This window comes from Ambystoma mexicanum, chromosome 6q (assembly GCF_040938575.1).
Source record: "Ambystoma mexicanum isolate Mex_15411 chromosome 6q, UKY_AmexF1_1, whole genome shotgun sequence".
Classification (NCBI taxonomy): domain Eukaryota; kingdom Metazoa; phylum Chordata; class Amphibia; order Caudata; family Ambystomatidae; genus Ambystoma; species Ambystoma mexicanum.
Window position 1 is genome coordinate 78,636,006 of NC_090937.1, and position 13,784 is coordinate 78,649,789.

The 13,784-nt window shown below is 43.5% G+C and overlaps 1 protein-coding gene across 2 annotated transcripts in view; it reads left to right on the forward strand.

The window, feature by feature from the left end:
* The window catches only part of STAP1 (signal transducing adaptor family member 1), a 618,379-nt gene that overhangs the window by 84,529 nt on the left and 520,066 nt on the right, over window positions 1–13,784 (forward strand). For both annotated transcript variants that reach the window (XM_069630495.1, XM_069630496.1), the window contains exon 2: window positions 3,320–3,391. In XM_069630495.1, coding sequence (XP_069486596.1) covers window positions 3,320–3,391 — 72 coding nt within the window. The remainder of the gene's footprint in view (window positions 1–3,319; window positions 3,392–13,784) is intronic.

A 13,784-nucleotide genomic window follows, 5' to 3' on the forward strand; every position in this document is an offset into this window, starting at 1 on the left:
GTATGCAGGCATTGTGCTGTTCCACAGGACATTGGCATTGTGGGTGGAAGTAGTGAAGTGGGCACAGTAATGTGTGAACACGAGGACAGCATTGCAGGTGACCTGGGCATCAATGGAGTGATGCTGCTTCCTGTTGCTGTGTGCCTCTTAGGATGCTGGGGGCTCTCCAACGCCACATGGGTGCAGTCCAGAGCAGTTGTTACATTGGTCAGATGGGCTGCTGCGTGAAAACGTGACTTTGTTGCATTTATCTGTGCTGGGGGGGTGGGCAGGGAGATGTGCCGGGAAGCATGGCGCAGGAAGGCATCATGCACCTGCACATGGGAATATGTGGGCTGGGACATGCCTGCAGCATGCCACAGTGTGCTGGAAGGTGCCAGTGGCAAGGAAGTGTAGGACCGACACAAGCTTCAGCAGCAGGGGTGAGGCAGTTCTGATATTGATCTTGCTCTGCATGTCATCATGGATCAGGGCAAGTGGCTCCAGAATGGTCTCCCTGTTCAGCCGGCACAGAGTAATCAGCTGGATGTCAGTTAATGTCAAGGGTGAAGGAACGACCCGGGGAATGTGCACTCGCCTTGCATGGTGTCTCCCCCTCCTCTTCCTCTACTGTGCCCTGTCCTGCTGTGGCTGCCTCTGCAGAGCAATGTGGAGCAGGAGCAGCTGCATGTCCCAGTTCGCAACAGCTAGTCGCAACATGGTGTTGATTAGTGTGTTAGGGTTCGATGTGGGCCTTATGTACCCTTTCTGAGTGGATTGGGTGCACCTGTGACTTGATTTCCGTCACCTATATGATATGATGTCATTTATAACGCACCTGTACACAAGTTTTTCTAGGCGCGACTGTATGTATTTACCTCCACCTTTTAGGAGGAGGTAACTCTGCTGTGTTTTTGGTGGAAGTGCTGTCCAATTCGGCCAGTATTTCGGCAGTATTTCAACTTGAAATATGGCGGAAATACAGTTGTGGATCTCAGCGGTAATTCTGCTGGCGCTAATTCCACCAGTTGTTGGTGCTAATTCCGGTGGTGCCAATTCATTATTCAGCGGTATGGTAAAGGTGGCAGTAATTCCGTTACCACCACTTTTACCGTACACCACTGTACTCATAATGAGGCCTAGTGTCTCTAGTACATTTTAGGCCTCTATTACATCTTCCAGCATAGTGGAAAGCGCCCCCCAAACCCACTGAACCCCTAAGGTACCGAGGCGCCAGAACACCTATGTCCACTCAAGGGCCCTCCCACAAGATGGGATCCAGCAACGTATTGGGAGCATTGCACAGAGAATAGAAAACATTTGCTGGAGACATATCTGGCTACAATTACTGCATTGGCAAGAGGACACCCGTCGGATGCTTAGTGTTCTATATGTGAGTGTGTATATATGTACAAAGCGTTAATGATTAATGCTGTAGTAGTTGCTGGTATGCAGTGGAATTCAAGTGAAGTCAGTATGAGAGAGAGTAGAATGTTTAGACGTACAAGGTTGTGGTTGAAAGAGGAAGGGAAGGTTGGAGAAGTGAGGCAACTGAGGCGAGATGGGACTGGGGCTGTTGCTGTAAATTGCAAACACAAACTTGCCAATAAATCTGTCCGAGACTCACCAGCCTCTGGGACTTAATACTTAGCTAGAGGCTAGCATGCAGCAACTATGAGGCCCACATCATCCCACCATTACTTAACCACAATCTTCAGTGGTCTTATTTGTCACAAAAATGCAATTCGGTCCAACAGCCAAAATGTGTGTGCAGTCTGGAGCAGATGATATTGTGTGTTTGTGTGGGACAGATGCGCCCTTTAGCTGTTGGGATCACCCATACTGATGGGCTTGTCAGGCCAGTACATTGCTATGGCACTGCATACCTCCTCATGCATTAGGTCTCCATTCTGGTCCATAAAGTGGTGCTAACTACTAAGAGCATATCAAAATCATGTCCACTGATTGGTCCTAACAAAAATGCTGAAGTTCTCAACAATAGGTCGAATATTACCAGACTGGCCTATAATCTTGTGCTATGTTAGGACATTTTTAGCTTGGTTGTAATTGTAATTGTATGTGTTTATTTGTAAAGTGCTTATACACAAGTGAAGTGCTTCAAAGCGCTTCAAGGCAGAAAGGGGAACAAGGGAATACAGAGTCATTCTTAGGCCTTGAAGTTTCCGAATGATCTAGCAAGTGCATGAAAAGAGGGGAGGCGAGAAAGGGGAGAGGACAGGGAGAGGGGCATACAATCCTTAAACAACCGTGCTAGGCCAACGACAATTCAGATAGTGCAAGTGCATGACAGAGAGTGAGGTGATAAGGGGGGAAGGAGAAGAACATACAGGTGATAAGGGGGGAAGGAGAAGACATAGAGAAACAAAAAAACGACCCTACAAGGCCTGGCGAACTAGGCCTAATATATTCTAAGGTAATGTAAGTGCGCAGCCTGGAAGTGTGAGGGTCCGTGGAGGGAACAAGTCGCCCAGTCCAGCAGGGCTCTGGGTTAAATCGTGCAGAGAGGTTACCCTTCCCATGGAATGAATTCCAGAAGTGCAGTAGTGGTGAGCATAGTGCAGAGGCCTGGGGGCAGGTGTGAGGACTAGTGGAGGAACCTGAGACCTGAGCGGCTGTGGAGGTGCATCAGGCGACCAGTCAGCAAGTGGAGCGGTGTTAGGGTGAGAGGTAGGTGGGAAGTAGGCAAGAATAGAGAGGAGGTTAACAGGGAAGAGGGAGAGAGAAAAAGGAAGAGAAGAGGAAGGTCTTGAGGAGTTTCCGGAACTTAAGGAGTGCCGGCTCAAGGCAGAGAGAGTCAGGGAGTTTGTTCCAGAGGGAGGCACCTGCAGAGGATAAAGATCTACCCCCAAATCTCTGTTATACTTTAATCTACTGTCCCTGTGAAGAAAAGTGCACTTCAACCATTAAGTTAAAAGTGTATCCATCACAAGTTGAAGAACGATACCTTTCACCGTGCATCCATTGTCCGCTAGGAATCTGAACACGTACACCATCTGAATACGTACACCACTACACATTGCTGGCCCAAGAAGGTCACTAAATTCAATAACATTACTTAATCATTCCTTCAAATATTCAAAGCAATGCAAACAGAAATTCACTGTATGGAATGTACACCATCATTTTTGTTAGAAGATTTGCTTGAGGCAGGGATGCTATGCTACCCGTTGCCTGGCCAAATGCCTAACTGCTGCACATTCACCAGGAAACTTGAGTAATTGTTTCTACGTATGAGGCAGGGACAATAAGGGACACATTTATGATAGCAAGTCTGAATATGATATGAAGTTTAAAAAAGCATGTTTTTCTTTTCGAACAGGATTTTATCAGGTATTGGGCAGAGCTCAGAGGAACAACACTTTTCCTGTATGCCAATAACAAGCAGGAGATGGTAAGTGGAGTGTATGCCATATCTCTGTTGCCATTATATTTGACATTTGCTTTCCTATATCTCTCAATCTCAATAATGAGGAATAATAACATCAGGTTTGTATACAGTGCTCCATGCTGGATTCCTCCCACCTTGAAACTGTAATACTCGGTGTTATCATTACTCAATGTACTGGTACTCACTGCATCGCCCTCAGAAGGATGAATGGTTGGTCCGGCCATGACTGGGGTTCGAGCTTGTGATGTGCAGAACGGTCCAGTTTCAGAGCTGCATGCTTACTGAGAGAGCCCTCCATTGATGTCCACCTCTAGGGTGGCTCAGTGGGTTAAGAGGTCACGGCTGAGATTGCATGTGCTTTGCAGTTCACGCGTTTGAATATCGGTGGGGCAAACGTACCTCGTCGTCCGCCTGAAGTCCGTACATTGAGTACCATAGAGTTGGGTAGCAGGACCGCCTGCCATTTACAGCGCTGTTGGGAGTCAGAGCTATATAAAAAAGTTATTCGTCCAACTCGCTTGTAAAAACGTCCAAGAGATAAGGTTGTTTTCAGTCGTTATTACGTGTCCACAATGCAAACTGAAAAGGGTCTGGAACAGCCCAGGTGCAAAGAGGAAGGTGTATTTCTCGCTGTGCTCCAGAAAATGCAGTGCGGCTCAGGTTAACAGAGGGAGGGAGGATGTGGTCACCAGACTGCTCAGAGCGTGGGCTTGTTCATAGAATACTCAGGTTGTGTGATAATGTCGCCTGGAAAAAGTCGCCAGGCAGGCGACTTTATTTTCCTGACCCCTGAAATACTTTCCCCAAATATTCTAGGATGGGTGTCATTTTATATTATACGCTCCCATCGTAGAATATTGGGGGAAAGTGTTTCATTTTAATGAGGGGGCCTTTTTCAGGAAATGTCGACCCTTGGCTGCCCATTTCCCGGACGACTTTATCACTGGACACCAATACAGAACTTGGGTGGCTGCTTGACTTACTAAGGGTGCTAACTTAATACATATAGTTCAGACAAAGGTTATACGTGTGCAAGGTGAACGTTTGAGATGAACAATGTACTGCCCAGTGCAAATGCACTGGTAACAGCCCTCCTACGCATTAAAGATAAATAAATAGGGCCGGGGGCTTGCATGCTTTCGTACTAGCCTATCCAAGAAGACTATTTGACCTCTTCTCTTATGGGAACGTGTACACTAAATAAACAACATGTTTAAAACCATTATTGCAAGATGTAAGGAGGAGATACAGAGTCTCTTTGCTTCTCACTTATATTTGAGCTCAAAATGTCATGGGCGGCGGAAGCGTTCTTTAGCACGCCCAGAAGACCCATGGACTGGATAGGGGCGTGCATACACAGAATACATTGTTTTTGCCAAGCATACCTCACATTTCATCCTTATATTATAGTTCCGAAAGTGGACAGAGTTGATACATTTTGCCCACCCTTTGATTTGTTCATGATCTGTACACTGTTGTTGATTTATGTTCGATACTACATCCTATCTGTAGTACCTATTTGGTTACACCCACACAAATTCATAGCCATAATTAAATAAGTTGCAAGGGAACATATAAGTGTTTTTGAACTTTTATGTACAAATTTGTAACTCATAACCACAAAGACTAGGAAATTAATTGTGTTAATTTGTATTCCCCATAGTCAGAGGCATTTTTGAGATGCATAAGGCCATGCTTTGAGTAACGTTATCATAGCCTGTGCCCACTATGATTGGCTTGCAGGGTGCCAGAGAAAAGTGACCATTGCCCATTTTGAAGAGGCGGGACAGCCTTTTGCCTAATCCAGGTCACACAGTGACCAATATCCATGGATGCAGGCCATGAGCATTGCCCACTACAGCCTGGCACTGGGTGGCATGGGGGATGGATGAAAGCCATGCTCCAGGTAAAGTGACCATTGGTCATAGCCAGAGGCCAAGGTCAGATGTCACCATTGGTAGGTTTGGATAACCCACGACGTGGCCAAAAGCCATACCCCAAGCAAAGTGACCTTTGGCCATGGCCAGTGACCATGAAGGGTGGATTGGGCACCAAGGCACGTCCACAGGCCATACCCAGGGAAACGTGCCGCAGCCCTACCCAGTTGGCACAATGGCTATGAACCGGGTGTAACTAAACTAAAAACTAAGAAAAAGCATTGGTTAAAAGGGCAATATAATAAAGTTTCCCTTAAACCATTAAAATTCAGCAAAACCATATGCTAAAAGGCCACTAAAGTTACCATGCAAAACAACATAACCCCACAAATGTGCCAAACATAGATCCCTTATGCAACCATAATTTGGCTACTGCCATAGTAAAATAACCATACCCCTGCCAACGTCATGCACTGCTCATGACAGCAAATATACCAACTCAAATGACATGCTTGTTCCCACAGCCATAGCCAGTGGTCACTTCGCCCAGAGGATGCTCTTTGGCCGCGCCCTAGTCACAGAGGATGCTCTTTGTCGTGCCCTGAATGGCCAAAGTGGGCCATTATCCAAGTTTTTAGCAGAAGAGGTTTGCAGAACATGATCTTTCTTGAGCTTGGGCTGCAAGAGTGTGTGCAGGACCATTTTGTATGCTGGACAGAACTAGGCTGCAATGCTGTCAGAAATGTGTAAGAGTTTTCTGAAGTAATCCAGTTAACAATTATAGGTGTCCTCAATTATTGTCACCAATAGGCTTGAGATGCTGTGGTAGAAAATTTGATTTCATTTTAGTATGTGTCACAATTAGTTTTAATAATTCCACAAACTCCAGGAAAACAATTCAAATTTAATGATTTAAGACTGAAACTAAGGTGTGTCCCAAATTTGTCCCTCAGCCTCCCATGGGCTCGCACTACACTAATCCTGGCTTCCCTAATTTTCCCTGGATGCAACTGTCGAATCTAATCTGCTCTGTCTATTCTGGCGTTGAGGAGATAAAGGCCTCATTCTTATCCACCCCAATCCCTAAGAGACTTTCTAAGTATTCCCTGCTCTCTTGGTGCCCCACAATGTGATCAATTTGAGTTTGGGATGGTGCCTCTTCTTATATCACTTCTTTCCACAATCTTGTCATTCTTTCTTCCTGTTCTCTTCCTACTCATTATTCTTCTCCTCTCCTCTCTCAGCTTCTGTACCCCTCTCGTTCTCTCCCTCCCCACCTCTTGTCTTCTCCCCTACCCCTCTTTCTCTCTCCGTCTCTCTGCCTTCTCTCTCTCCTCTGCCTTCTCTCTCCCTCTTCACCCCACCTTCTCGTTCTTTATTCTCCTCCTTCTCTCTCTGCCATCCCCTCTCCTACTACTAATCCCACCTGTCCTTGCCCTCCCTTCCCCTATGTTCCCCAGGTCTTTCCACCTCTGTCCTTCTCCTCTCTCTCTCTCTGTCTCTCTCTCCACTCCTCCCTCTTACTACTCTCTTACGTCTCCAACTTCTCTTCTCCACACGACACCTCTCCCTGTCCCTTTCACTTTCACTCTCTGTTAGGGAGAATTCTGATTTCATGGCTAATTTCCCTTACCTAATGAGTCCCCCAGCACCTTTGCTGGATCTCTAGAGTTATTTCTTTCCACTTGGTAAGAGTGTGAGCTTTCCCCCCACTCTTACTTGTATTTTGCTATGTGCCTTTTACCTGTTTTTAAGATTGTGAGCTCTGGAGTACACCACTTCAGTAGCCCCCTTCTTTGTGTGTGTCACACAGCACCTTCAGTGCAGTGGCACAGGGTTGTCGTTCAGACTTTACACCGACTCCATTTCTGAGGTGACTACTGTCCCCCAGAAAAGGGTAAAGTTACCATTTACTTTACTTAGTCAAATTTAACCACAGATCCAGTACACACCATCTTACATGGAGTGCTGGAAGGGTTAACTCTTAACTCTTTTTATCTGTACCTCCTTGCGCATTGTTTCGCTCTTTTAACATTTAGACATGGCTGGTGGCAGTGGTATCTACCCTAAATTTCTACCGCGGTTATCTTATATAACCGTGGTAATATTGTAGGCTATTGTGTTAGCCTTAAACTTAAACCCGCTTGACCAAATCCTTTTTCTTTTGGCCCCGGTGAGGTTTATTCGCCATTTCTTTTTGTTAAACTCCTTCTTCTGTTTTACTTTGCGCTGCAAACTATGTTTGCCCTCTTTGTTCACTGTCTTTTGGCGGGCTTCTACCTACAAGCCCTCCTCAAGGTGCCTCGGTGTCTAGGTGGGCTGAATGTGAGGGAGGGGTGTAGTCACCCCCTGCACAGGGTATCCTAAGAAACCCAAGTCGCACTTTGTCATGATTGGCTGAGGTGGTTGTCCGGGCTGGACAATCCCCTTGCTGGGTGATTGACAGCCAGGCTGTGTGAATGGGGGGTTTTGCGCATAAAAGCCAGGTCTCTTGGGCTGGAAGTCAGAGAGTCGCCACTGGAACTACAAGGAACCGACGAGAAGTGGAGTTTTTATTTCAACCATCAAAAACTACCAAGCATGATTAATTGCATGCTTAATGTCTTCAGTTGTTTTAAATGATTTGATTAACTATGTTTTGAATTTAACTTTTGGAATTCATTATTATGTTTCCCCTCCCTTATTTTCATTTGATTTTTTTCCTTCAAAAAACATTTTCTGTTTTTACTAAGCATTTGCATATGTCTAATTCCTAAAACAGTATTTTTTAATTTCTTGTGTTCATATGTCCATTCCACAATTGCAAAAACATAGATGTAATGGTGGAAGGTTTAGAATTAATCTCAAACCTCTGGTAATTGCTCTGTGCAACCCTCCAGACCATCATTCTTCACCTGCCAAGCCATTTCAGAAAAGGAGAAAGACCATATGCAAATCAGACTCGAACCCACCACCAAAGGGGCATTCCAGCCCAAACTGCTTGGTCACATTCCTTCTGCACGAGACCACGAGCATCCCTAGACATGTCTCGGCCTCATTGGGTATCATCAGCGAGGAGTAGCTTGGGGCTCTAGGCCCAGCAGGTACGGGACCTACATCTAGGCATATCCGCCATTTCAAAGTGACAAAGCAAAATGAAAGAGGTGATGGCTGGAAGGTTTAGAATTAATCTTAAACCTCTGGCAATAGCTCTGGGTTGCAACCATTGCTTGCTTTAATTTGAAGCTATAAAATTGTTATGTCAACCTTGAGAACGGTAATGCGCATGAGGCATGTGTTGGCTATTTATAACTACAATTGTGTTATAGTGTGACCCACAAAAGTATTAAAATCATTAAATGATCATGTCAGGAAGTTTCTTTGTGAATAACTTTGGTGACAAGCTTGCCCACATCATAAATTAAGGCTTGGCGCACGAGTAAATGTTCATATCATTTACTTACATGTATTAAACTACATGTTTAATACAGAAGTGTTAAGGATCCTGGGTTATGCATTACCTGCTGCCTATCCATGAATGAAATTATAACATAACATCAAATATAATAATCATATTCTCGATTCATTTTAGTATGGGGAATAGTGCAAACTGGAGGGTGTAAGATCCTTCCCTAAATTTAGCTAGTCTGGATTTATGTTTCATCTTAAATATGGTATTTATAAAACCTATATATTTATACCTTCCTCATATCAGTTTTGGTTTGTCCTCCAGGAGGATTGAAATATTTGCTTGTCACCGCGTATCTGGAAGCCAGCATACACAGGCATTATACATATTGAGAAGAGGTTCATATACACCATCGAGCAGATTCTATGAAACGTCAGGGGCAGATCACTCTTTCCTGGGCATTACCCGGGAATTTAAATATTGTAAGCTCCTTCTCCAACTGCTCCACCCCGTTTTGCTAACTTCAGTAGTTCCATTATAGAAATGAATTAGATTTAATGTCCTTCTTCTCTTGTGGTCCTTCGGTGCCATATAATATCTCAAAGAAGCTGCTGATTTGTTTGTTGTCTAGGTCGTGCATATTTCTTCTGCTTTCCTCAAGTTCAAGTTTCAAGATTTCTTCAGAATTAAACATGCCATAAAACACACAACAGTATGTATGATACATACATCATGTAAGGTAAACATATTTTAAACAATTCACTCAGTATTATTATAACGATTTGTCCATAAAAGATATTTTCTGATTTTCGTGGTCTGCCTAAGATAGAATCCTTCCATCCAGTTGAGTTGTTTTGCTCTCCAGAGGTAACCCAATTCAGAACAACATTAGTGAAAACCAGTATCACACAAAATCAAAATAAATCAATGTTGTTGCTCTCCCTTATCCATTGTAAATTGGACAAAAAAACATAAAATGCAATAAGTCTTTGCAGCTGTCAGAACAAAATGTACAGTTCTTTTCCTCAGTGATACCTTTGCAGTTTGCAGTGACTACGTTTAGTGAAAATCAATTGAATCTTGCCCTTCCTTTTTGGGATCACACCAATGGATCTCCTGCTCTCTGCCATTTGATGGCAATGTGCCAGTAGCGGGTTGCACTTCTCCACTTCTTCATGATATTAATTTCTTGTAAAAAAGACTGTGTGTGTACTCTACTCTCTCAGATATTATTTTATCCAGTTCGTATTTCTGCTTCATCAGCTCATTCTATATGTTCACGATTTTGCAAGTGGCATATGGCATTTCCAAACATTTCCTTCTCCAGTCTCTTGAGCCACTTGATTTTTGATCATCCCCCAGTGCACAGTTAAAAGCTTCCCAAGCCATCCTGTCTTCAACCTGTTCCTGTTCACCCGTAGAAATCATTCTGCTTCTTTCACTATTCTTTTACCATTAAGTCTCTAATAATTTCATTTTCTACTACTGCTACATTGAGTTTCCAAGCCACCCTTTTAGTGTGCAGTTGTGAGAAACAAGTGACATCACTGGAGTGTTGTCTGAAATGCAGATGTTCCTTATCTCTTTTGTGTAGCAGCACTAAGTGGTTCAACAGTCTGTCACATAAATAAGCCACATTGGCCATAAATAATTCTTGATTGGAACACACACCACTGTGTTTGTTCTAAGTATTCTCCAGTTCCCATCAGAGATGGGGATAGCCCTTCTGTGAATATGATCACCCTTCTCTCATAATCATGGCAATCCACGTGCATATGTTGCGCAATGCTGAGTGAAATCTGCAGTCCTTGGCCCTCTGATGTTCAGGTCTTCAAGCATCAAAGAAGTTGAACTCCAGCATTAAAGCTTTCACACCCCACAGCTTCTCCTGCTTCATGTAGATCTAATCAGCGATTTGCAACAGTCTATCATTGGGTCTATCACCTTGTTGAAATCATCCCCATGTGGAATTGATTTGCGTGGAACATCCTGTAAATGTTGTGTCACTTTGTGGAAAAACTGTGGGTCTTCCATCGTTGGGGTCATTTATATTCCCTATGATCACTAGCGTATCCTGTATTTCCAATATTACAGACACTACTCGCCCTGACTATTCTTTTTGTGTGAAACAACCTTGATCTGTAGATTCCTACATCTCAATATAGCCACCCCTCCTGATTTTGAGTTGTATGATGAGAATCATACTTACCTCACTTCTTGTATGTATCTTTGCCTCCTTTTAATCTGCGAGGTGTGTGTTCTGAATAAATGCCACTTCTACCAAGTGACCATAAGTATAATAAAATATTATTTCTTTGGATTTGGGTGCTGAGGCCTTTTCACATTCCACAAATCCAATTTTGGGTCAGTTTTGTCATATTTTCCTCTCTGTGTGCTTCTAATCTCTATTCTTCTACCATTTAGTTTTAACGTATTCTATTATGTGACCTACTTGTGTTACCTTACAATAAATAGCACTCCCAAGAATCAGGTTAGTCAATAGTGCACTGGTGTCTCTCTTGACAGAGCTCAGTAATGTATATTACATTTATCCTGTGCATGGCTGTATAACTGCCACTGTGCATTATCTTAGTTGAGTGTAACCCATTGTAAACTATAGACTATATTTATTACCTGCCATCCTATCCCTATTTGTTCCTATACATTTTTTGCTGCCTGTCTATATTCTACATCAGCTAACTCGCCTATATTAGTGGACGCTATAATTCCTATCCTTTAACAATTCACTGTAAACTCCGTTAATTGTGTAATTCTAACCAAAACTATATCTATGGCTTATCAATATATATATCATAACTGGTTAATTCTGCAAATGTAGAGTGCATTCCTACTCAGGTGCTTCCCACTATTATCTCTACAGGTATTACATCCTCTGCTTACCCTGTTAATAATCAAATATTCCCTGTTAATCCTACCAAATTTTAACCAATACTCTGCCCTCCTTTAATTGAAAGGGCCAAGGGCCTCCTCACAAGTTGGGCAGTAGTCTTTAAATCCGGTGCTAACGGTATTAGCGCTGCCAATACCTCTCTGCTGCATTACGAGTTGGCGCAAAAACCGCCGGACCCAAAAGGAACCGGAGCTATTACAGCTGGCACTATTACAGCCAATGTTAATAGTGCCAACAACACCAAGCGCAAATACAGCCTTATCACAAGTGCACTTGAAGCACTACCACTCCCTCAACATGCAGGTGACCTGCGGGCCTGACCTCATCATGACCCACTGCTGTGCCCGCTACCCAGGTTCCACCCACAACTCCATGGTCCTATGCACACTGCTAGGATACATAGAGAGGCACAGAGGACAACGGACCTGGATTGTGGGTGAGTACAACCCCTGCCACATATGCACAGTGTAGCACCAGATAAAAAGGGGGCGATGGGTGTGACAACACAGGAATGAAGTAAGGCATGAGAAGTGGATGCACTGGCATCACTCAGGCAGCACCAGCACCAATGACAGGGGCATTCAAGGGAGCATGCACGCATCAGACACACTTGGACACCCATGCTGATGGACACACACTGCTGCCGACACAGCGACACATTATACCACATGTACCACAATGCACCAGGAAAGTGACACAGCACAGACCCACAGAGCAGCACCCAAAAGATTGTCAAATTTTAGAGATCTTTTTGGACTATATTTTTTAGCATCTCGTGGTATTCTCTTTTGTGATATAGTGGTATGGTGGTATTTTGTTAGCTCTTGGTAATATATTGTGGTAAGTTTGGGGTATTTGTATAGTGGTGAGACTAATTTCAGAACACTGCCTAATAATTATTTTACCAGGGGAACTAACGGTGAACAAGTTCTGGATTTATTACACTCTGAATAAGTAACTCATCCCCTCCTGTGGTATTTTATGTACAATACCACTCTTTTATGCCATTGTGGCTTGCATCCCAGAATACATTAACCATGCAAATGAAATACAAAACATTCATTCAGCCTCTCAGAGTAAAACAAATTATAGTGACTAACTTTACTGTGATATTTTTCTTACTGCACGTTTTGCATCTCTAGACATGCCAACCCCATGAGACTGAGTGCAGAATAAATACAATGAGATTAAATCACCTTTTCGAATCGTTATTCTTTATCAGAAACTCAAAATATGCAAGTCACACAAAATGGCATGTGCAGTCACTTTGTAATTCAAACATAAGTGAAGTTTTTCCTGCAATGGGTCTCAACACTGTATTTGCGATAATGCCCAGAGTTCAGCCTGTCATTGGCCTTGAACTTTGCAACAAAACTGGCAGAGCCTCTGTCACTCTGAAAAGCACAACTTGGAAAAATATGAACACAGTTTTACATACACATGTCAAATGTTATTATGCAGTGCCTAAAAATGAAATTATGTATTTAACCTATGCTACCTAGTATCAAAAATCCACTTTAACATGCTCCTCAATTATTGCATAATTACCTAGATTCAGCTGGCGATATTCCCCAACTCATCTTGGAAGTAACCCACAAATTCCTTCACCAGCCTTTCTGCTTGCCGCACTCAGGGTCAAACACAGATAAGGGTGCTGGAAAACTGAAGCTCTTCTGACGACTGCTAACCCAGGAGAGAGACAGACAGCCCACAAGACACTCCGCCTGCAGCACCGGCGGCAGAACCCAGGAGACTCAGCCTGCCCAGGAACTAACTCTCTCCCAGTCTTTCTGCTCCCTTTGTTAGTGAGGGACTGACCCAGCCCTTTCTGCTTCAAACCTTTTTCTCAAACTCATGTGTCATTCAAGGGCAACCCCCCACCCCCTTTGACAAATCAGCCCATTAAATAGCACGTGATTTCCTTTGTGCCTTTGACTGAGAATCAAACTGCAGCGCTGAAGAGAAAATGTTACATTCACCGAGCGCTCCTCCTCCATTTTCATAAATGAACAATTGAGCCAGTTTGAATAAATCAACATGCATCTCAACCCTGTCACATATTCACTGCAAAACAAATCTAATTCTACATTTCCTACATTTTCAGTTGGCTTTGCACAGTTCAAATATCTTTACATTTTTAATGAAATGGGCCACTTTACCCCTATGCACCAATATTTTGCACTCATAAGCAATGGTCTAAATTGCATTGAATATTAGTAG